Raw genomic sequence first — 26383 nt, forward strand, 5'->3', positions numbered from 1 at the left:
TGGTGATACAACAGAAAGAGAGGGACAGGATAAAAAGCCGCCCATGCAGTTCAATGCGCAGTACAGTACGTATTGATGTCCGGCTGTGTATAAAGTATTTAATAAATAAAAAGTCGTGACTGCGAGTGCGGTCAGTACGGTGTATTAAAGACCATTAAGAACGTACTTACTGCACTCGTACAAAGTACGTACTTATTTCACGGACTGCTTTCAGTGGAAAACTGCACCTCGTGAATAATTTATCACCGATAAGAATCAAAAGATTTTGTGATTTTATCAGAGCGGACCATGTCTTCCTTAATCCACAATGGTTTCGGTCGTCACAGAATGGACTTATTTCTATTGTATCTCATCCTTCCGCTGGAGCTCGTTGCCGGTGTAATCCGGGTTTACCAGAACGATTTCGGCATCCAGGCCTCCTCCCCAGTTTGTGCCATTTATGATGATCAGCAGATTGTTCCTGGAGCACAACCTCCGACGTATCCTTGGGTAAGATTGATATTTATTTTCTGGTATTCGTTTTCATATGACGTTGTCGTCGCGTGCGCTCTCGTTACATTGAGAATTATTTGAAATTGCGATTTAATACAGGTAGCCCTGAAAATACCCACTCCGGCCGACGCTTGCAGAATCTTCCCAGCACCATACCCGCGACGGTTTAGTGGGACACAGGGAAAGGGAATCCCGAGAATGATATTGTTGATGGACGACAGCGAGTGCCAGGTTGAAAGAGGTGATAAAGCTTGCCGAAAAGAAGCTTTAATTAAACTAAGAATATTATCTTGAAAAATTATCTATAATAATTATAGAGAAATTTGTTTGGCACTTGACGTACTTACTGACGTACGTACACCGCCGCCTCCCTGGGCGGCCGAAACAGATCATTTGTACCTACACGGTCGTTCGTGCATATTAAATTTTGTATTTGCGCTCTATGTTCTGAATAGTGCAGGTAATGTACAAAAGAATTCGGAAACATTAATTTTTCATATTTCAGCACCGTCATAAATTAAATTTTTTGACACTGCGTGATCCCAAAAATAGGAAGTCTTCATTAACTATAAGGTTTTGTTTCCGGTTGCGTTATTCGAAGAACACGATAATCACCGTCGTGCCTAATGTATTCGCAGGTTGGAAAGCCGGCGGTTATGGAACTGGACCGGACGACGATTTTTACACCAAAATCCTGAAGGCACAAAATCTCGATTACGTTGGAGCCATTACGTGTATCCCAGGATGACCGTCTTGCACCAGCCGCTTCCCTTCAGTTTCAATCTCTCCGACCCGGGCCAGATGTCGGCTACGTGGCTCTCCCGTCATTACGCCTTCCCCATTCCCGTGCCAACCGAAATGGCGAAAATAATCCGGATTCCCGTGCATTTCGTCAGTTATGACCAGGCCATGATGTTGAAGCAATATGCATACAACGGTCAAGATATTCCAACCGGGTGCGTACTACGGACGTACCATATCTGTTCGGCAAAACGCCGGCTTCTAAAGCCATTGGAAGTTTCATATGCTTCGGTACTTTCTTCGAACATGCACAATAAAAATTTACGCTTTTAGCTGCTTTCCGGCTTTTAGTAAATACACAGATAAAAACGCATAGTATTTTTTGAAAAACTATAACTGCGGAAAAGTGCTAATTATTGTTTAAAATTATTTTTCTGAAAATTATTATCGTTTATAGCTAAAAACCGGGTCAGTTTAATAGCTCGGTAAAAACATGCTAGAAACAGGAAGAATTAATTATTTAAAAAAATTAATTACTAAAAAACTGCAGTCAGGAGAAATTAATTATTAAAAGAGGACGTTTTTGCACACCAATAAATCGGTACTCAAGTTTTTCGTCTACAAGCAACAGTACGTGCAGTTAATATTAAATGCGTTTTACAGATTCCATTTTGACTTAACACCACCGGCGCGCGGGATGACACAAGTGGTCTCTGGCGCCGATAAACTGGGAAACACCTACCAGACGACTACAAGCGCAACTGCCGAATTCGTTTCCCCGGACCGGAGCAAGTTTTTCCGGTCACAACGCAGACCGGATGCTACAGAGCCGACTCGAACAACACCCACCTTTGATTATACAAATTACTCCAACCTCCAGTCTTTACGGTAGACATACATACATGTATATATATGTCGCATATTACAAGCGCTTTTGCAGATTTTGATTTCGATTGGAAACGTTTTTATGGTGCCCTTTACAGGCAGTATACACCGTGGATCGATGATTCTCGTGCTTTTCCAACGATGAACCCGGCATGGAAGTAGTGTACACGCTGGTGTAACTGATTTTGGCGCACATTTTCGCGCTGATCTGACTGACAATTTGATTGGTCAGACACGCCCCTTCTCTGATTGGCCTGACACGCTCCTTCTCTGATTGGTCGGAAACGAACCGCCCAGAACCGAGCCGAACCGTTCAGGACCGAACCGAGACCGGCCGAACCGTACTATACCCCCTTTCTTTTGTTTATTTTTCTCCACCCTATTTTATTTTGTTTTCACCGAATAACAACGAACAAAGTTTAAGTAAAACAAATCAGGCCGCATGAACATACGCAGGAGTAGCAGTACAGTCTTTGACAAAAATACAATTTCGGTTAAATTTCTGATGGTCATTGTATGGATCTCCCGGTGTCCAGTTGCTCATTGTAAACCGGCAGTAACGGCATTTAACTGTATCATCAGATCCGGTATAGTACAGTCCCGTCCTTGCCATGGCGCCGGCAGAAGGAAGGAGGTGTGGCCGGTTCTCAAAAGTACTGAGTGGTCCGTCGGGGTTGTGAAGTTTACTGACGTATTTGTAAAGTTCTTCGGCTAAGGCATACACCTGCTCCTGCCCGTCCCAGTTACCCACCAGGTCGTCGGGTATGCTTGAAAATCCAGACCAAGCCCCCGCAATGGCACAAGCCATGATGCCGATGGCATCTGTGCATCCTCCAGTTAACATTGTCGCGTGCAGAGTGGATTCGAAGGAATAACTACTACAGCGACCAATAGCAGCGAAGTAAACAGCAACAGGGACGGCTTCCAAGGGGCTAGTACCGACGCCAATAGCTTTGAACAGTTTCTCCTTAGGTTCGACACGTTGCGCATAGTCCAAAACAATCATCATACGTGTATAAAATTTCTCACGTACGCATTCCGGGAGAGACTTATTGCTGTATTCAACAAGAGCGGATAGAAACTCCAGCTCGGTCAGCTGTGGATTCATTAGAACCAGACTGATGGCATAGGCCTGCAGTTGTGCTCCAGCGGCAGCTTCATTGGAAGAGTGGGTGAGTCGAGCAACACGGTCTACAGAGAAACTCATCTGCTCCGTCCGATTGTAAAAGTACAAGGGAAACGCTGTTATCCAAGTGGCCGCATTACATTCTGTTCCCCGGTTGCGGACGTTCTGTGCCGCGGCGGTCCAGTCTTTTGGGGGAGAATGTTTCCAACTGGCAATAATGGTGGTCAGTTCACCAAAAGCTTGGCGCTTAGTGTGGTTGTGGTAAAAGGCTTGGCTAAATTGTCGTGCGGCATTCTCCATTTAAAAAAAGCCAGTATCCAGTAGAGACTTGGCGTAAGCGTGCGTTATTAAGAATTTTTCCCAGTAAGTCGAGACCTTGCTACGCACCCGCGCCAAGTTCATGTGACAAGACGTGGGGCGTCTCAAGGGTGTTCCGATGCATTCTCCAATCAATGCGCCTAATATACAGCCTTTGTACTGATCCATGGCGTTCAGAATTGCGAATAAATTCCTAATCCAACCAGCTGAGATAGACCTCGTCGTTTTCAAAATCCAAACTGGCGCTGACCCGCATTCATTCTCGTCCTCTCTCATTTAACAATGGTTAATACAAAGGGCGCTGACCCAGATTCTTTGTTCCTTAGCTAATCCAAACTGACGCTGACCCACATTCTGTCTCGTCCTCTCTCATTCGACAATGGCTAATACAAACTGACGATGACCAAGTTTTCTTCAGTTATTCCGAATTCTCAACAAGATCGTTGCTGTCTGGATTCATCGACAGTTATTGTTTTGGCACTGCGCTTTCAGAAATGGATTTTGACCTTTCGGAATTAACTTTTACTCCAGCGCAACGGGAATACTGTTTTGGATCGCTCCATTTAAATTCTTTAGATCTGGGGAAATTCAAATCATCGGCTTTCCCCCCTTTCTTTTGTTTCATTTTTTCCCCACCCTCTTTTATTTCGTCTTCAGTAACAATTATTACAATAAACAGTTCAGGCCGCATGAACATACGCAGGAGTATCAGTACAGTCTTTGAAAGAAATACGATTTCGGTTAAATTTCTGATGGTCATCGAAAGGATCTTCCGGCGCCCAGTTGCTCATTTTAATGTATTATACTGCCACTACTAAGAAACAATATAAACTGTACGAGTACTGTACCTTGCACTCGTATAGATAGAGCGCGTAAACAGCATGCTTTCTGAATAAAATCAGAAAGAATCCGGCAGCGCGTGGTGATGTGACTTTTCTCTGAAAGTGCCAAAAGTGCACCGCCCCGCACCGGCTCCAAGCACCGCACCGCACCGGCTCCAAGCACCGCCCACCAACGTTCAGATAGGGTAGACAAACCAGCCATGTACTGTATGTATTTTACTGCTACTACGCACAAACAAATGTACGAGTTCTATACTTTGCACTCGTATGGTCAGGACCCGGCAGCAGCCTGCTTTCTGATTAAAATTAGATAGCATTCGGCTGCAAGCATGCATCTTGTCTGTTCAGTCATCGAACTTTGGGGCAGAAGTAACTTATTTTTCTGATTAAAACTACAGATAAGTTTACTTGTACCTAACGAAATTCAATACTAGGTGTGACAAAATGAGTCAGCATCTGTCATAACCTGTGAGCGTGCAGCCTGTCTGTACAGTCATCAAAGGTTGGAATAAAATTAACTTATGAGGTGATTAACTTTATAGATAACTTTACTTGTGCCTATGAGCATTGAATACCAGAAGTACATACTGGTCGGCACAAACAAAATTAACGTACATGCGTGACGTAGTTGCACATCCACCGGGAACAGCCGCGCGCCATCGTCTTGAAGCATACGTTGTTCACATATTGATTAACGGATATTATTAGTATGTATTATAAAATAATGACGTACAAAACCAAGCTCCAACCACGAAATAGAGGAATATAATATTTTCTTATGAAATATGTCAAATTCCACGCATATATTCCTTCCCGAAATAGCACGTAAAGCGCAACTACACAGGCTGCTGCTCAGGTACCGAAGTGGTTCAGACCGGTGAAGTGATGTGGTTACCTACAATGAATAGTACTTGTTACAACTCCACTGCACCAAGGAACAGATATATACATAGATCTCTACAATTACCGTGTATAATGTAAAACACATATTACAAATTAATACGATTATAATGACATACAGACACATGCTTCAACTAAAAGAGCGGTATTTAACCTTTTTCAATGTGAAATGTGGAATTCCACACGTCGACACCATGAAACGGCTAGAAAAAAAGCAATACTTTTACCTTCACCGCACTGGACCACACCGGACCCAGCCCCACGGCGCACCGCAGCCCCTGACGCCGCACAGAACCGGACCCGAACCTCATGACAACGCCCAGGCAGAGTAGCCATGTACTGTATATACTGTACTTCCGCTACTCGCAAAGAAAGATATATTGTACGAATACTGTACTGTTTACTCAGATGGCCAGCGACGCAGACAGGAAGCTGGTTGATTGCAATCAGATAGCGGCCAGTAGCGACAAGGCTGCCTAGGCCTGTCTGCTCAGACATCAAACTTTTAGGCAGAAGCAGCTTATTTTTCTGATTGAGACTACAGATAAGTTATACTTATACCTATGAAAATCTGTAATAGATGTACATGGAAAAAACAACACCGTGTATATACTGTACGGCACAAGCATTTCAGTTGTACATTTACCGTGACGCATGTATCCACTGGGATGGAAACTGTCTTTAAACATAAGGTGTTTGCATATTTACGAACATTTATTAGTAATATTTTAATGGGTAATAGCCGCCAAGATAACGATTGCATGCGCTTGTACACTACCAGAAAGTTAATATTAATCAATCAAAAACAAACCAAAATCGAAAGCAGTAGAACGCACTTTTTCAGTTAAGTCTCGAATTCGACGGCCCATGAAATGCAACAGGTCACCCATAGCGGGAGCCAAATACCCCCAGTCTCAGTCACTAAAAGATAAAAAAGTATCCGTTATCCAAAAACTGATATGTTCGGCGCTTGGAATTTTTGCAAGCTGAGCAACATGTCCTGGTTTCTTACAGCTGCCGGTGACATGCGGCTGTACACCAACTAGTTGCTTCACACAGCAGCAGTTTATTGGTAATTAATATAATCAATTAACTACAGATACTGTGCTTCAACCACAAAGGAGCGGCAATAAATATTATATTTTGTGATATGTAGAATTCTACACATTGATTCCATTTCCATTAATCTGCATAGCACAATGCTGCCGCTCAGTCTCATGTTCAGGTTACGCGTATGAGTTGTGAAGATTTTGTACAATTCCATTCTCAAATACGTACACTTTTTTCTCATAAAATATATTACAGTTTTGGACACCATAATTTCCAAAACAAATGGACATTTTACCGTATACGGTATGGAAGTTTTTGATTTGCAAAATTGCATACCCAATACATAGAATACAACGTTAAAACATGGAGTTTTTCTCATCAGAAATTTGTAAGATTTTATTCAGTGACAATACTACATAAAACTACGTTAACTTCCTCCCAAATTGGCACCGTTAAAGTAGTTTTTAAATACATTTTTCTTGATATTTTCAAAATTTTTCGCTTAAAACGCAAATCAGTGGAGCCGCCGGGGACTAGTAAGTACTTTATTATTACACAGACTGCATGACTGGGGCCAGCATATTCATTTGACCACGACCAGTGGTCAATCATCAGCCATGGCGCTATAAGAATACATACCCTGTTCCAATAACAAAACTCGAACCAAAACAGCATCAATATAAGTGATAATAAGATCCAACTTAAAACAATAAGAACAAGCACAATACCAAGTAAAATTCATGTTAAACGTTAGCGATCAACGTAAACTGCAACTTCTGCACTAATGCACAGTATGTTCGTGATCCGTGTTTCGATTTATCGATGCGCAGTGTTTCATAGTAATTATTAAGTATTGAACACATGTAAGGGTTTAGTAAGTATTGCAACTATGACGATTTGCAAGCAAACGGAAGCAACACATCTTTAGAATAATTATTTTTAATAGTCATTTGTGCTTGGCTTGTCGTTTCTTCTAACGTGCATTAGCGCGATCAAGCAAATCATTTCCATAAAATCGGGTGTGTCATATAGATCCCAAAGCACGAATAGTATTTACTTGCTAAACTCGGGAATCCAGAAGAAACCCGAGCAGCCCAGAAAAACATAAGAATACGATTTATAACTTCTGTAAGCAAGTGCATGGGGCGGGAGAGAAAATGCATGTTGCGGTGGAAAGATGTTCGACATAGTCAGGACACAGTACATACAGGCTAAGTACGTACTGAGCAGCGGGGGATAATAAATTAATATTATTATTACATTAGCAGCAGGCAAACTTTTAAACGGAGCTTCAACGTCAGGGTCAGCGTTGTTCTGTGCACACCCACTACAGTGACTGTGTTAATTTGTACAGGGTATTAGAACGGGTGCTTTACACCGGATACTCAACCATCGGCATATGTATGATTGCCTTTGCGATTTATTTATATCTGTATATTTTTGTGTGCATATATTTGTTATTGCATATTTCGAGATTCCAAGTATTGCAATAACTTTCATTATATAAATCAATAATATATTAAGTACTTAACTGAACGGACCGATTGTGCGGCGGGCGGCTGCATGGACAACCCCGGCTGCCTGAAACGGTGTCAATGCACTGACTTTGTAGGTATTTACTCCCCTACAATTTTACACTGCAGTTGCAATTTAAAAAAAAACCAATATTTTACTGGTTTTGGTGTACTATTTTTCTAATAAATATCCCAGGGTTTTAATATTTGTTCATGTAAGTGCAGAAAATTATTTTTGTTAAGACTGGCTCGGAGAAAGTTAAGTTGCGGGTAAATAATTATCAAGTTTTACAACGGAACTCGGTAAAATATTGGGGATGTCGAAGTACCGCGTATGCCTCCGACCGCGGTATGCTCTGTGTTTTGCACTACCCTCTTGGGTGGATGTTGAATATTGCAACACCCACAATTTGTTTGTTACTTCCTGTGTTCACTGGGTATTTCTTTGTTAAAATCAAATTTATATTTTTTGACGTATATAACTTAGGACTATATACGCTCCAAATGCAACCCTTTTTGATGCCGCGCAAAGAAACGGTTTTTAGCCCTACGTATACGAATTATGTGCTAACAAAATGTCATTACACAAAGCAAAAATTTTTTTACTTTAAATTTGATATTTTAATCAAATTTATGAGGACGTACTAAAGCAAGTGCTAGGAAATGCGCGAAACTAAAAATTTTTTCTGCATGTTGACAAATTTGTCTTTATGTGCAATTGTGCATAACACTGTAATCAATTACACTTTAAAGAAAAACAATCAGTACCGTGTTGGCCGGGTTACTTACCATAAATACACAAGCATCGAGTTGTGTCTGTGTATACCAAGTGCGTAGCATACTTGTACCGTAAGTAATCGCAATTGATACCGCAAATACAGTACTAATTACCACTAAAGTACTAAAACCGTGTTCGAAAGTCCGCGCAAGTGAAGGTTTTGGTTCGTGTTCACGAATTTGTTCAGATGGTGTACCGGGTCACTGCCCTGAAGTACAGAACGATCGAGTTGCTGAAGACTCATGCGTATATCCATGTGTGCAGCACGCTGGCGCCATACGTATTTAATATCAAAAATAGCAACTTCCGACACCGTTGGCCTGGTTGAAGGTTTTCGGACAAAAACACAAAAGTGTCGTACTTATCTGGGTGCACAAGTATGACTTTATCCGTCAATTGCATTTCTGCGTTCATTGTACTGCAGTAGCCGGCATACTATAATATAATATCAGCCATTTTCTAAGAAGTTGCGAAAAGTGTAGCGAAGCCGTGTATCAACTCTCACCGAGTACATACACATCAGTTTACCAGTGACAGCTGGAGTGGTGACGTAATTGGTGATTGGTCACAGTAACTTTTCTAAAGAAGCGCTAAGAGAAGATATACTTGTACTTACACATACGCCGCGTTAACACCACACCGTCGGGACGCGCAGATTGTCCACAGGCCGATAGCGCAGAATATAATTTATATATACTGTATAATTATTGAAACACTTCTGTAATAATGTATTGTAAAACTAACTGAAAAGAGTTAGATAGTTATTGTACTGTCACGGCAAACAAAGAGATATGTTTTGTACTATACTTCACGGTGACATGTTTATATGGTTACACACGTTCTTACCAATTTTTCGCAAGTTTTCAGAACAAGTGCAAGGAGTTTTGTATTTTGATTGAAAAACTCCTAAAAATGTTACGCAGAAACTCCAAAAATACATCGAAAAACATGCATTTTCAAAACCAAAAAACGAAGTTTTTTAAAACGTTCCCGCCATAGGAAAAGCACACAAAGTGGTAACAAAACAGGAGATTTTTAAAACAGAAAGACGGAGTTTTCCGTATGACTTTGAAACTCTAAGTTTGTAAAAACTATTCATCCATATAACGCATAAAAATTGCCATTTCCCGGAGTTTTTTGAAAATTATTATTCGGGTGAATAGCAGCAAGAAACCTGAATCAGCACATGCAAGCATTTCCAGTCAGGAGTATGTTAGAAATATTAAGAGCAAAGCGACCCGGGTCGCTACGTTCGGTTTAAACAAAACATATAACCTTTGTTGGTAATTCCGTTGGCTTCCATGCTTAACGGTTTGAGTCTAAATATGTGGGATTCGGATCAGTTGTATGCGAACAACGACTTTGCCCTATTTTCTAACATACTCATGACTGGAAATGCTTGCGTGTGCTGTTTCAGGTTTCTTGCTGCTATTCACCCGAATAATAATTTTCAAAAACTCCGGAAATGGCAATTTTATGCGTAATATGGATGAATAGTTTTTACAAACTTAGAGTTTCAAAGTCATACGGAAAACTCCGTCTTTCTGTTTTAAAAATCTCCTGTTTTGTTACCACTTTGTGTGCTTTTCCTATGGCGGCAACGTTTTAAAAAACTTCGTTTTTTGGTTTTGAAAATGTATGTTTTTCGATGTATTTTTGAGTTTCTGCGTAACATTTTTAGAGTTTTTCAATCAAAATACAAAACTCCTTGCACTTGTTCTGAAAACTTGCGAAAATTGGTAAGAACGTGTGTAACCATATAAACATGTCACCGTGAAGTATAGTACAAAACATATCTCTTTGTTTGCCGTGACAGTACAATAACTATCTAACTCTTTTCAGTTAGTTTTACAATACATTATTACAGAAGTGTTTCAATAATTATACAGTATATATAAATTATATTCTGCGCTATCGGCCTGTGGACAATCTGCGTCCCGACGGTGTGGTGTTAACGCGGCGTATGTGTAAGTACAAGTATATCTTCTCTTAGCGCTTCTTTAGAAAAGTTACTGTGACCAATCACCAATTACGTCACCACTCCAGCTGTCACTGGTAAACTGATGTGTATGTACTCGGTGAGAGTTGATACACGGCTTCGCTACACTTTTCGCAACTTTAGAAAATGGCTGATATTATATTATAGTATGCCGGCTACTGCAGTACAATGAACGCAGAAATGCAATTGACGGATAAAGTCATACTTGTGCACCCAGATAAGTACGACACTTTTGTGTTTTTGTCCGAAAACCTTCAACCAGGCCAACGGTGTCGGAAGTTGCTATTTTGATATTAAATACGTATGGCGCCAGCGTGCTGCACACATGGATATACGCATGAGTCTTCAGCAACTCGATCGTTCTGTACTTCAGGCAGTGACCCGGTACACCATCTGATCAAATTCGTGAACACGAACCAAAACCTTCACTTGCGCGTACTTTCAAACACGGTTTTAGTACTTTAGTGGTAATTAGTACTGTATCTGCGGTATCAATTGCGATTACTTACGGTACAAGTATGCTACGCACTCGGTATACACAGACACAACTCGATGCTTGTGTATTTATGGTAAGTAACCCGGCCAACACGGTGTTGATTGTTTTTCTTTAAAGTGTAATTGATTACAGTGTTATGCACAATTGCACATAAAAACAAATTTGTCAACATGCAAAAAAAATTTTACTTTTGCGCATTTCCTAGCACTTGCTTTAGTACGTCATCATAAATTTGATCAAAATATCAAATTTAAAGTTAAAAAATTTTTGCTTTGTGTTATGACATTTTGTTAGCACATAATTCGTATACGTAGGGCTAAAAACCGTTTGTTTGCGCGGCATCAAAAGGGTTGCATTTGAGCGTATATAGTCCTAAGTTATATACGTCAAAAAATATAAATTTGATTTTAACAAAGAAATACCCAGTGAACACAGGAAGTAACAAACAAATTGTGGGTGTTGCAATATTCAACATCCACCCAAGAGGGTAGTGCAAAACACAGAGCATACCGCGGTCGGAGGCATACGCGGTACTTCGACATCCCCAATATTTTACCGAGTTCCGTTGTAAAACTTGATAATTATTTACCCGCAACTTAACTTTCTCCGAGCCAGTCTTAACAAAAATAATTTTCTGCACTTACATGAACAAATATTAAAACCCCTGGGATATTTATTAGAAAATAGTACACCAAACCAGTAAAATATTGGTTTTTTTTTTAAATTGCAACTGCAGTGTAAAATTGTAGGGGAGTAAATACCTACAAAGTCAGTGCATTGACACCGTTTCAGGCAGCCGGGGTTGTCCATGCAGCCGCCCGCCGCACAATCGGTCCGTTCAGTTAAGTACTTAATATATTATTGATTTATATAATGAAAGTTATTGCAATACTTGGAATCTCGAAATATGCAATAACAAATATATGCACACAAAAAATATACAGATATAAATAAATCGCAAAGGCAATCATACATATACCGATGGTTGAGTATCCGGTGTAAAGCACCCGTTCTAATACCCTGTACAAATTAACACAGTCACTGTAGTGGGTGTGCACAGAACAACGCTGACCCAGACGTTGAAGCTCCGTTTAAAAGTTTGCCTGCTGCTAATGTAATAATAATATTAATTTATTATCCCCCGCTGCTCAGTACGTACTTAGCCTGTATGCAAAGACTGAAATAGTGTCCATTAATGGACACAGTGTCCATCATTGAAAATAGTTTGTCCATCATTGCTGCCAAAGGTGTCCATTTTTGTAAAATTCAAATAAATTGTAAAATTTAAATGGGGGTCTATTAATTTTAAATTAAATTTCTCGGTAATTGGGTTTTCTTTTGTTCTTGCTGTTTGATCAGTTGAAATAATTTGTTTGGTGCATATCTAAGCTCATACTCTCCATACTCGTAGTACAGATACTGTCAGATCACCTTGTCGCTGTTTGCTAACTTGCCGGTCAAGGCGTATTTCGGCAGCCATCGGTCGGTCGGTCTGTCTTCTAAAGTACTAACACATACAGAGTACAGTTTGAGTACTTACCTATTTCTTCTTGCAAATCGCAACTGGTTAGAGTGAAGGTAAGAAGAAAAAAGCGCTGGGAATTGCGGTTATACCGCGGAACTGCGGTTATTATATATGTGCGGTTGCGGGTAGAAAGATGGGATGGAAATAAGTGATATAACAAATCAGGCGGGTGAATAATTTTATCTTGTTCTGTCCAGGAACACGCGAAACAGCACCGTTTAAGCACCTAACCGGTACCTGTACCTCTATCTCTACCTGTACACCCTAACCGGTACATTTTTTTCGTGCTCCGCGCGATTTTAGAAACAGCATTAAGTCGGCTTAATAAAAGCCGGTAACTGGTTTTGCCCAATCCTCTTTCTTGTACGCGTACAGGTTGGCTGACTGCTGTCCTCATGCAGTTCCAGACATTTGCGTCCATCATCAAATTCAACACACTGTTAACCTGCACAAATTAGCGGTTAATTTCAAAAGTGAGGTGAGAAAAAGACCGCAAATGTTTGATGGGCTGAAAGTTGAACTAACTGGGGATTACAGCGTAATTTGTAGCTACTCCTATCTTCTTTTTACCGGCTTCTTTCCTTATCTCCATCCAGCTCCCAGGCTGGGAGTCCCAGCCTCCTTACACCACAGCTTGCAAAAAAAATATCTCTAGTATTTTTTATCGAATTTCTAGCAATTTACCCCGTCAATCTGTCCGTTGACTTCGCGCTTCGCGCGATTTGACCCGATCGAATTTAACAGATGTGTATAGAGATTTCGTTTCCCAAACAACTTCTACAAAATGTCATCCCGAACAGCCACTTAGAAATTCATCAAAATTTAATTATTTTAATTCGTACAAAAGATCAAGCATTTTAGACTTCGCTCCCTAAAGGGGGCGCAGCGTCGCCCCCCAGGGGGGGCGTCCATCATTGATTTTCCACTATTTCAGTCCCTGCCTGTATGTACTGTGTCCTGACTATGTCGAACATCTTTCCACCGCAACATGCATTTTCTCTCCCGCCCCATGCACTTGCTTACAGAAGTTATAAATCGTATTCTTATGTTTTTCTGGGCTGCTCGGGTTTCTTCTGAATTCCTGAGTTTAGCAAGTACATACTATTCGTGCTTTGGGATCTATATGACAGACCCGATTTTATGGAAATGATTTGCTTGATCGCGCTAATGCACGTTAGAAGGAAACGACAAGCCAAGCACAAATGACTATTAAAAATAATTATTCCAAAGATGTGTTGCTTCCGTTTGCTTGCAAATCGTCATAGTTGCAACACTTACTAAACCCTTACATGTGTTCAATACTTGATAATTACTATGAAACACTGCGCATCGATAAATCGAAACACGGACTGCGAACATACTGTGCATTAGTGCAGAAGTTGCAGTTTACGTTGATCGCTAACGTTTAACATGAATTTTTACTTGGTATTGTGCTTGTTCTTATTGTTTTAAGTTGGATCTTATTATCACTTATATTGATGCTGTTTTGGTTCGAGTTTTGTTATTGGAACAGGGTATGTATTCTTATAGCGCCATGGCTGATGATTGACCACTGGTCGTGGTCAAATGAATATGCTGGCCCCAGTCATGCAGTCTGTGTAATAATAAAGTACTTACTAGTCCCCGGCGGCTCCACTGATTTGCGTTTTAAGCGAAAAATTTTGAAAATATCAAGAAAAATGTATTTAAAAACTACTTTAACGGTGCCAATTTGGGAGGAAGTTAACGTAGTTTTATGTAGTATTGTCACTGAATAAAATCTTACAAATTTCTGATGAGAAAAACTCCATGTTTTAACGTTGTATTCTATGTATTGGGTATGCAATTTTGCAAATCAAAAACTTCCATACTGTACACGGTAAAATGTCTATTTGTTTTGGAAATTATGGTGTCCAAAAACTGTAATATATTTTATGAGAAAAAAGGTGTACGTATTTGAGAATGGAATTGTACAAAATCTTCACAACTCATACGCGTAACCTGAACATGAGAATGAGCGGCAGCATTGTGCTGTGCAGATTAATGGAAATGGAATCAATGTGTAGAATTCTACATATCACAAAATATAATATTTATTGCCGCTCCTTTGTGGTTGAAGTACAGTATCTGTAGTTAATTGATTATATTAATTACCAATAAACTGCTGCTGTGTGAAGCAACTAGTTGGTGTACAGCCGCATGTCACCGGCAGCTGTAAGAAACCAGGACATGTTGCTCAGCTTGCAAAAATTCCAAGCGCCGAACATATCAGTTTTTGGATAACGGATACTTTTTTATCTTTTAGTGACTGAGACTGGGGGTATTTGGCTCCCGCTATGGGTGACCTGTTGCATTTCATGGGCCGTCGAATTCGAGACTTAACTGAAAAAGTGCGTTCTACTGCTTTCGATTTTGGTTTGTTTTTGATTGATAAAAAATTAACTTTCTGGTAGTGTACAAGCGCATGCAATCGTTATCTTGGCGGCTATTACCCATTAAAATATTACTAATAAATGTTCGTAAATATGCAAACACCTTATGTTTAAAGACAGTTTCCATCCTAGTGGATACGTGCGTCACGGTAAATGTACAACTGAAATGCTTGTGCCGTACAGTATATACACGGTGTTGTTTTTCTATGTACATCTATTACAGATTTTCATAGGTATAAGTATAACTTATCTGTAGTCTCAATCAGAAAAATAAGCTGCTTCTGCCTAAAAGTTTGATGTCTGAGCAGACAGGCCTAGGCAGCCTTGTCGCTACTGGCCGCTATCTGATTGCAATCAACCAGCTTCCTGTCTGCGTCGCTGGCCATCTGAGTAAACAGTACAGTATTCGTACAATATATCTTTTCTTTGCGAGTAGCGGAAGTACAGTATATACAGTACATGGCTACTCTGCCTGGGCGTTGTCATGAGGTTCGGGTCCGGTTCTGTGCGGCGTCAGGGGCTGCGGTGCGCCGTGGGCTGGGTCCGGTGTGGTCCAGTGCGGTGAAGGTAAAAGTATTGCTTTTTTCTAGCCGTTTCATGGTGTCGACGTGTGGAATTCCACATTTCACATTGAAAAAGGTTAAATACCGCTCTTTTAGTTGAAGCATGTGTCTGTATGTCATTATAATCGTATTAATTTGTAATATGTGTTTTACATTATACACGGTAATTGTAGAGATCTATGTATATATCTGTTCCTTGGTGCAGTGGAGTTGTAACAAGTACTATTCATTGTAGGTAACCACATCACTTCACCGGTCTGAACCACTTCGGTACCTGAGCAGCAGCCTGTGTAGTTGCGCTTTACGTGCTATTTCGGGAAGGAATATATGCGTGGAATTTGACATATTTCATAAGAAAATATTATGTTCCTCTATTTCGTGGTTGGAGCTTGGTTTTGTACGTCATTATTTTATAATACATACTAATAATATCCGTTAATCAATATGTGAACAACGTATGCTTCAAGACGATGGCGCGCGGCTACCCGGTGGATGTGCAACTACGTCACGCATGTACGTTAATTTTGTTTGTGCCGACCAGTATGTACTTCTGGTATTCAATGCTCATAGGCACAAGTAAAGTTATCTATAAAGTTAATCACCTCATAAGTTAATTTTATTCCAACCTTTGATGACTGTACAGACAGGCTGCACGCTCACAGGTTATGACAGATGCTGACTCATTTTGTCACACCTAGTATTGAATTTCGTTAGGTACAAGTAAACTTATCTGTAGTTTTAATCAGAAAAATAAGTTACTTCTGCCCCAAAGTTCGATGACTGAACAGACAAGATGCATGCTTGCAGCCGAATGCTATCTAATTTTAATCAGAAAGCAGGCTGCTGTAGACTGTATGCAAAGACTGAAATAGTGTCCATTAATGGACACAGTGTCCATCATTGAAAATAGTTTGTCCATCATTGCTGCCAAAGGTGTCCATTTTTGTAAAATTCAAATAAATTGTAAAATTTAAATGGGGGTCTATTAATTTTAAATTAAATTTCTCGGTAATTGGGTTTTCTTTGTTCTTGCTGTTTGATCAGTTGAAATAATTTGTTTGGTGCATATCTAAGCTCATACTCTCCATACTCGTAGTACAGATACTGTCAGATCACCTTGTCGCTGTTTGCTAACTTGCCGGTCAAGGCGTATTTCGGCAGCCATCGGTCGGTCGGTCTGTCTTCTAAAGTACTAACACATACAGAGTACAGTCTGAGTACTTACCTATTTCTTCTTGCAAATCGCAACTGGTTAGAGTGAAGGTAAGAAGAAAAAAGCGCTGGGAATTGCGGTTATACCGCGGAACTGCGGTTATTATATATGTGCGGTTGCGGGTAGAAAGATGGGATGGAAATAAGTGATATAACAAATCAGGCGGGTGAATAATTTTATCTTGTTCTGTCCAGGAACACGCGAAACAGCACCGTTTAAGCACCTAACCGGTACCTGTACCTCTATCTCTACCTGTACACCCTAACCGGTACATTTTTTTCGTGCTCCGCGCGATTTTAGAAACAGCATTAAGTCGGCTTAATAAAGCCGGTAACTGGTTTTGCCCAATCCTCTTTCTTGTACGCGTACAGGTTATTGACTGCTGTCCTCATGCAGTTCCAGACATTTGCGTCCATCATCAAATTCAACACACTGTTAACCTGCACAAATTAGCGGTTAATTTCAAAAGTGAGGTGAGAAAAAGACCGCAAATGTTTGATGGGCTGAAAGTTGAACTAACTGGGGATTACAGCGTAATTTGTAGCTACTCCTATCTTCTTTTTACCGGCTTCTTTCCTTATCTCCATCCAGCTCCCAGGCTGGGAGTCCCAGCCTCCTTACACCACAGCTTGCAAAAAAAATATCTCTAGTATTTTTTATCGAATTTCTAGCAATTTACCCCGTCAATCTGTCCGTTGGCTTCGCGCTTCGCGCGATTTGACCCGATCGAATTTAACAGATGTGTATAGAGATTTCGTTTCCCAAACAACTTCTACAAAATGTCATCCCGAACAGCCACTTAGAAATTCATCAAAATTTAATTATTTTAATTCGTACAAAAGATCAAGCATTTTCAGACTTCGCCCCCTAAAGGGGGGGGCGCAAAGCGTCCCCCCCAGGGGGGCGTCCATCATTGATTTTCCACTATTTCAGTCCCTGCCTGTATGTACTGTGTCCTGACTATGTCGAACATCTTTCCACCGCAACATGCATTTTCTCTCCCGCCCCATGCACTTGCTTACAGAAGTTATAAATCGTATTCTTATGTTTTTCTGGGCTGCTCGGGTTTCTTCTGAATTCCTGAGTTTAGCAAGTACATACTATTCGTGCTTTGGGATCTATATGACAGACCCGATTTTATGGAAATGATTTGCTTGATCGCGCTAATGCACGTTAGAAGGAAACGACAAGCCAAGCACAAATGACTATTAAAAATAATTATTCCAAAGATGTGTTGCTTCCGTTTGCTTGCAAATCGTCATAGTTGCAACACTTACTAAACCCTTACATGTGTTCAATACTTGATAATTACTATGAAACACTGCGCATCGATAAATCGAAACACGGATGAGGAACATACTGTGCATTAGTGCAGAAGTTGCAGTTTACGTTGATCGCTAACGTTTAACATGAATTTTTACTTGGTATTGTGCTTGTTCTTATTGTTTTAAGTTGGATCTTATTATCACTTATATTGATGCTGTTTTGGTTCGAGTTTTGTTATTGGAACAGGGTATGTATTCTTATAGCGCCATGGCTGATGATTGACCACTGGCCGTGGTCAAATGAATATGCTGGTCCCAGCCATGCAGTCTGTGTAATAATAAAGTACTTACTAGTCCCCGGCGGCTCCACTGATTTGCGTTTTAAGCGAAAAATTTTGAAAATGTCAAGAAAAATGTATTTAAAAACTACTTTAATGGTGCTAATTTGGGAGGAACTTAACGTAGTTTAATGTAGTATTGTCACGAATAAAATCTTTCAAATTTCTGATGAGAAAAACTCCATGTTTTAACGTTGCGTATGTAGTTTTGCAAATCAAAAACTTCCATACCGTATACGGTAAAATGTCCATTTGTTTTGGAAATTATGGTGTCCAAAACTGTAATATATTTTATGAGAAAAAAGTGTACGTATTTGAGAATGGAATTGTACAAAATCTTCACAACTCATACGCGTAACCTGAACATGAGACTGAGCGGCAGCATTGTGCTATGCAGATTAATGGAAATGGAATCAATGTGTAGAATTCTACATATCACAAAATATAATATTTATTGCCGCTCCTTTGTGGTTGAAGCACAGTATCTGTAGTTAATTGATTATATTAATTACCAATAAACTGCTGCTGTGTGAAGCAACTAGTTGGTGTACAGCCGCATGTCACCGGCAGCTGTAAGAAACCAGGACATGTTGCTCAGCTTGCAAAAATTCCAAGCGCCGAACATATCAGTTTTTGGATAACGGATACTTTTTTATCTTTTAGTGACTGAGACTGGGGGTATTTGGCTCCCGCTATGGGTGACCTGTTGCATTTCATGGGCCGTCGAATTCGAGACTTAACTGAAAAAGTGCGTTCTACTGCTTTCGATTTTGGTTTGTTTTTGATTGATAAAAAATTAACTTTCTGGTAGTGTACAAGCGCATGCAATCGTTATCTTGGCGGCTATTACCCATTAAAATATTACTAATAAATGTTCGTAAATATGCAAACACCTTATGTTTAAAGACAGTTTCCATCCTAGTGGATACGTGCGTCACGGTAAATGTACAACTGAAATGCTTGTGCCGTACAGTATATACACGGTGTTGTTTTTTCTATGTACATCTATTACAGATTTTCATAGGTATAAGTATAACTTATCTGTAGTCTCAATCAGAAAAATAAGCTGCTTCTGCCTAAAAGTTTGATGTCTGAGCAGACAGGCCTAGGCAGCCTTGTCGCTACTGGCCGCTATCTGATTGCAATCAACCAGCTTCCTGTCTGCGTCGCTGGCCATCTGAGTAAACAGTACAGTATTCGTACAATATATCTTTCTTTGCGAGTAGCGGAAGTACAGTATATACAGTACATGGCTACTCTGCCTGGGCGTTGTCATGAGGTTCGGGTCCGGTTCTGTGCGGCGTCAGGGGCTGCGGTGCGCCGTGGGGCTGGGTCCGGTGTGGTCCAGTGCGGTGAAGGTAAAAGTATTGCTTTTTTCTAGCCGTTTCATGGTGTCGACGTGTGGAATTCCACATTTCACATTGAAAAGGTTAAATACCGCTCTTTTAGTTGAAGCATGTGTCTGTATGTCATTATAATCGTATTAATTTGTAATATGTGTTTTACATTATACACGGTAATTGTAGAGATCTATGTATATATCTGTTCCTTGGTGCAGTGGAGTTGTAACAAGTACTATTCATTGTAGGTAACCACATCACTTCACCGGTCTGAACCACTTCGGTACCTGAGCAGCAGCCTGTGTAGTTGCGCTTTACGTGCTATTTCGGGAAGGAATATATGCGTGGAATTTGACATATTTCATAAGAAAATATTATGTTCCTCTATTTCGTGGTTGGAGCTTGGTTTTTGTACGTCATTATTTTATAATACATACTAATAATATCCGTTAATCAATATGTGAACAACGTATGCTTCAAGACGATGGCGCGCGGCTGTTCCCGGTGGATGTGCAACTACGTCACGCATGTACGTTAATTTTGTTTGTGCCGACCAGTATGTACTTCTGGTATTCAATGCTCATAGGCACAAGTAAAGTTATCTATAAAGTTAATCACCTCATAAGTTAATTTTATTCCAACCTTTGATGACTGTACAGACAGGCTGCACGCTCACAGGTTATGACAGATGCTGACTCATTTTGTCACACCTAGTATTGAATTTCGTTAGGTACAAGTAAACTTATCTGTAGTTTTAATCAGAAAAATAAGTTACTTCTGCCCCAAAGTTCGATGACTGAACAGACAAGATGCATGCTTGCAGCCGAATGCTATCTAATTTTAATCAGAAAGCAGGCTGCTGCCGGGTCCTGACCATACGAGTGCAAAGTATAGAACTCGTACATTTGTTTGTGCGTAGTAGCAGTAAAATACATACAGTACATGGCTGGTTTGTCTACCCTATCTGAACGTTGGTGGGCGGTGCTTGGAGCCGGTGCGGTGCGGTGCTTGGAGCCGGTGCGGTGCGGTGCACTTTTGGCACTTTCAGAGAAAAGTCACATCACCACGCGCTGCCGGATTCTTTCTGATTTTATTCAGAAAGCATGCTGTTTACGCGCTCTATCTATACGAGTGCAAGGTACAGTACTCGTACAGTTTATATTGTTTCTTAGTAGTGGCAGTATAATACATTAAAATGAGCAACTGGGCGCCGGAAGATCCTTTCGATGACCATCAGAAATTTAACCGAAATCGTATTTCTTTCAAAGACTGTACTGATACTCCTGCGTATGTTCATGCGGCCTGAACTGTTTTTGTAATAATTGTTACTGAAGACGAAATAAAAGAGGGTGGGGAAAAAATGAAACAAAAGAAAGGGGGGAAAGCCGATGATTTGAATTTCCCCAGATCTAAAGAATTTAAATGGAGCGATCCAAAACAGTATTCCCGTTGCGCTGGAGTAAAAGTTAATTCCGAAAGGTCAAAATCCATTTCTGAAAGCGCAGTGCCAAAACAATAACTGTCGATGAATCCAGACAGCAACGATCTTGTTGAGAATTCGGAATAACTGAAGAAAACTTGGTCATCGTCAGTTTGTATTAGCCATTGTCGAATGAGAGAGGACGAGACAGAATGTGGGTCAGCGTCAGTTTGGATTAGCTAAGGAACAAAGAATCTGGGTCAGCGCCCTTTTGTATTAACCATTGTTAAATGAGAGAGGACGAGAATGAATGCGGGTCAGCGCCAGTTTGGATTTTGAAAACGACGAGGTCTATCTCAGCTGGTTGGATTAGGAATTTATTCGCAATTCTGAACGCCATGGATCAGTACAAAGGCTGTATATTAGGCGCATTGATTGGAGAATGCATCGGAACACCCTTGAGACGCCCCACGTCTTGTCACATGAACTTGGCGCGGGTGCGTAGCAAGGTCTCGACTTACTGGGAAAAATTCTTAATAACGCACGCTTACGCCAAGTCTCTACTGGATACTGGCTTTTTTTAAATGGAGAATGCCGCACGACAATTTAGCCAAGCCTTTTACCACAACCACACTAAGCGCCAAGCTTTTGGTGAACTGACCACCATTATTGCCAGTTGGAAACATTCTCCCCCAAAAGACTGGACCGCCGCGGCACAGAACGTCCGCAACCGGGGAACAGAATGTAATGCGGCCACTTGGATAACAGCGTTTCCCTTGTACTTTTACAATCGGACGGAGCAGATGAGTTTCTCTGTAGACCGTGTTGCTCGACTCACCCACTCTTCCAATGAAGCTGCCGCTGGAGCACAACTGCAGGCCTATGCCATCAGTCTGGTTCTAATGAATCCACAGCTGACCGAGCTGGAGTTTCTATCCGCTCTTGTTGAATACAGCAATAAGTCTCTCCCGGAATGCGTACGTGAGAAATTTTATACACGTATGATGATTGTTTTGGACTATGCGCAACGTGTCGAACCTAAGGAGAAACTGTTCAAAGCTATTGGCGTCGGTACTAGCCCTTGGAAGCCGTCCCTGTTGCTGTTTACTTCGCTGCTATTGGTCGCTGTAGTAGTTATTCCTTCGAATCCACTCTGCACGCGACAATGTTAACTGGAGGATGCACAGATGCCATCGGCATCATGGCTTGTGCCATTGCGGGGGCTTGGTCTGGATTTTCAAGCATACCCGACGACCTGGTGGGTAACTGGGACGGGCAGGAGCAGGTGTATGCCTTAGCCGAAGAACTTTACAAATACGTCAGTAAACTTCACAACCCCGACGGACCACTCAGTACTTTTGAGAACCGGCCACACCTCCTTCCTTCTGCCGGCGCCATGGCAAGGACGGGACTGTACTATACCGGATCTGATGATACAGTTAAATGCCGTTACTGCCGGTTTACAATGAGCAACTGGACACCGGGAGATCCATACAATGACCATCAGAAATTTAACCGAAATTGTATTTTTGTCAAAGACTGTACTGCTACTCCTGCGTATGTTCATGCGGCCTGATTTGTTTTACTTAAACTTTGTTCGTTGTTATTCGGTGAAAACAAAATAAAATAGGGTGGAGAAAAATAAACAAAAGAAAGGGGGTATAGTACGGTTCGGCCGGTCTCGGTTCGGTCCTGAACGGTTCGGCTCGGTTCTGGGCGGTTCGTTTCCGACCAATCAGAGAAGGAGCGTGTCAGGCCAATCAGAGAAGGGGCGTGTCTGACCAATCAAATTGTCAGTCAGATCAGCGCGAAAATGTGCGCCAAAATCAGTTACACCAGCGTGTACACTACTCATCAATGACCGCCACTCCGAGTCCGCTATACATATCACCGGACACGTTTGTCAACTGGTATCTTGCGATGACCCTTTTCCTGATGGTTCTCATCGCCCTATTGCGGTACACCTGCAAACACCTGCGAAAAAGGCGACCAGTTTTGCCAGTCGCTGCCCCAGTTTTGCCGGTTGCTGCCGAAACGGTCAACCGTCCAGGAAGGATTACGGTGACGTTTAATCCTCAGTACTAAAAACTGCACTCCAGACATACTGTATCCAAAAAATTTAAAATGTTGAGAAACCGAGATCAATGATACAACACAATCTGCTCGTACAATCTGAAGTTATGTAACCGCTTGTTTTTGGATGTATAGGAACGTCTGCATCGAACCGACGAAGAGATCGCGCAAATTCTGGCGGCTCGCGAGGAAATGGTCTATCGGTTGATTTTCACGCTCATTGCGCAAGAGCAGGCAGCTGAAGAGCGACAACGCCTGACAGCCACCGATACACCGCTCAGCGCTGGGGAAATGGAACAGCTCCCGCGCACCGAAATCACCGGGCCTTCGGACGATATCTGCCCCACGTGCCAACAGAATTTCACGGAGGGCGAGCTGAAGATTGTCCTACCTTGCACGCATGGTAACGGGGCTGTACCGTATAACTAGCACGGCGTGCTAGTGTCGCAGGGATATTTATCTGAATTATTGAAAACATAAAATTAGAGATATGTATGAGATGGTAACGCGGCTGTATTATACCGTGCTTGTGTCGTAGCGATAATTATCTGAATTATTAAAATTAGGGAGACATAAAGTGTGTATATACTTTGTACACAAGGTATGCATGCACACAGATATATCTGTACTTACATTCTGCTTTCTTTTGAATGTAAATATTACGGAAATATTTACATTAAAATTATTGGTTTACGTATATTATTTATCTGCGATATGGTATGATGTACATATACAGTTATATTACTTTTTTGCTTCATTTACTTTCCACTTATATAAGTATTTATTGTATATTTATGTATTATTTGCATATTTTTAATAATGTATTTACATTTTAATGTCATTAATCACATCTCCTTAATTATATTTACATTATGTATATATTTTATGGAGATTTAAGTTATCCAACTCCGGTTAAAATGTCGTCGTATATTTTTATAAATTTGATTAATTGTAATCTTTTTTTCTCTTGATGTAATGATCACGCAGCACGTTGATTATTGTGTTTAGTTGGACATGAAGCGTGCTTGACAACATGGCTGACGACGTATTCCCGCAAGTGTCCGGTGTGCCGGCAGCCTGTTTTTGTGGATGATACTGCGGGATCGCCACCGAATTCTGATGTATTACTGGATGTGGATACTTGATCGTGAATTAAACTGTTTCTCGGAGGGATTTTCGTGGTTGTTGGGTGTGATCTCGAATTTTTTGTTGCTCATTGGTGAATTTCCTGTGAAAGAGGCGATGGCGTTCTGTGTTACGCGGACTATACTTATTTTGTTTTATTTTAACAAAGTGCTTGAACTTACTGTTGCCGGGGCCCGGATGTGTTGAGGTTTTGTACTGGAATTCTGTAAGTTTAGCGAAGAAAATATCGATTCACTATGTCATCCGAATTAGACTATTTTATACAGCAAATTGTTTTTTCTAGCTAAAACAGTCTCCGACATTTTTCGGTTCCAGTTAATGTAAAAATTTAATAATGTCCCATCGTGTCCCTAATGCGCAAACATACGAGTATTATTTTTAACTTATAGTGCGGACCGTGCGGTCATCTTTTAGAGCGCTATATAGCGACAATTCATTTGCAAGAGGGTCTTGTAGCTCTTGTTGAATGGTGGACATCTTTTTGATGGATCCCGCATGAGGGACATTAACATATAACTATAGCGTTCATTTCTATAGTCTACAGGAGAAACATCCTGTACGGTGGACCATATACACATTACCACCGGATGCTCGTTAAATAAATGGAGATTTCGATCGCAAAAGCTCAGGTGACCTTCGGCATGTACGTAATAACGACGGTGAAGATTGCGAAGTGAAACTGAAAAACACATAATGTACTTTAGTGAAAAAGTGGCGTCAATAGGAGGTGCACAAATTGAAAGGTTCAGGTAGTGCCGGAAAAGGGGAGTAGTGAAAGGCAACGCAGCTAGAATCTGTAAAGTGTAAAATTAAATGCTGAAGGCCGCACTGTGTCAAAATGTAATCTACTTACAAATAGAAGCATGTATAAGAGTACTTAATAATATGCTGGTGTCGATACCATTAATTTTATTTCATGGTTTTAAAGAAAACACCACGAACCAGGACAAATAAACACGAAAATAAATGTACAAACGAGGCACAAACACTTAATTCTGCCAGCTTTGACCGATATCCAGTAAGAGGTCAGGTGAATCTTATTTACCTGCCGAAAGCATCGAGATGCCTCGGGAAAGCGTGTTGTGAAAAAAATGCAAAAATGCCTTATCGTATTCGGGTTGCTGGGTTTGGTTGCATTCCACCCGTCTTCCGCTGCTGCCCTGCATAATTAACTACAGTTTTAATCATTTCAGTCCTGTAATAAAAAGTTTTAAATCTTTCATTTTAAACCTTTAATTTCTCAAAATTGTAAATTTTAACATTAAATTTTATTCGTTTTTGCACTTCAAGTGCATATATGCAACGTGTTTCCTGGTAACCGCCCTTCCCGTTTTTCTTAGTAAGCCCAAAATTTTTTTTTCATCTAGTGAGTTTGCTAACCAGTTTGACCTTTTAATTCGAGAAACTTTAATGTGCATTATGCATCACCTGACCGTAGTTTGTGTCATGGGCATGCTGGTGGCCGTATGCAGTGCCCGCTACAGTCCATCTCAGAGCTACATCTTTGAGCAGCCCGCGGAGAACGCCTACGCCCAGATGGCCCAGCAGATGGAGGAACCACAGATGGCTCGTCAGCAGCAGCAACAACAGCAGTACGCTGCCTATGAACAAACTCTGGAGCGGCAGCGGCGCAGGATCAGACCCCGATGTGACCTATACCCCGAGCTGTGTATATATTAAATGGGTTTCTGTGAATTCACTAAAGGATGCTGTTATCCTTAATTCTGGACTGACGGGAGTTCTCATGGGATCTTAATTTTTGTTTTAACGGGTTCTCACTCACGGGTTCTTAATTTTTGTCACTGTTTTTGTCACTCTTACTTATATGCACAGTATACATTGCTAATTGGGCCCTTTTGTGCAATCAGAAATTTTCGCTGGAAGTGTGAGAAAAAAGCAGACAACCTGCGCGTTTATTCAGTTCCTGAGTGATATTGTTCATGCATAG

General features: G+C 40.9%; 1 protein-coding gene across 2 annotated transcripts; it reads left to right on the plus strand.

The window, feature by feature from the left end:
- The first annotated feature begins 245 nt into the window (after positions 1-245).
- On the plus strand, positions 246-24666 carry LOC129589908 (uncharacterized). Of its 2 annotated transcripts, XM_055484816.1 has the most exons (8): positions 246-489; positions 592-733; positions 1131-1448; positions 1897-2121; positions 2217-2274; positions 23074-23277; positions 23425-23692; positions 24298-24666. In XM_055484816.1, the coding sequence occupies exons 3-8, from the start codon at positions 1237-1239 to the stop codon at positions 24432-24434; spliced, it is 1104 nt and encodes a 367-aa protein (XP_055340791.1). In that variant the 5' UTR covers positions 246-489; positions 592-733; positions 1131-1236; the 3' UTR covers positions 24435-24666. The 2 variants fall into 2 exon arrangements, with proteins under 2 accessions (XP_055340791.1, XP_055340792.1); XM_055484817.1 differs by lacking the exons at positions 246-489; positions 592-733 and having other exon boundaries at positions 1318-1524.
- The last annotated feature ends 1717 nt before the right edge of the window (positions 24667-26383 follow it).

Source organism: Paramacrobiotus metropolitanus, unplaced genomic scaffold (assembly GCF_019649055.1).
Source record: "Paramacrobiotus metropolitanus isolate TYO unplaced genomic scaffold, Prichtersi_v1.0 Parri_scaffold0000037, whole genome shotgun sequence".
Lineage (NCBI taxonomy): Eukaryota > Metazoa > Tardigrada > Eutardigrada > Parachela > Macrobiotidae > Paramacrobiotus > Paramacrobiotus metropolitanus.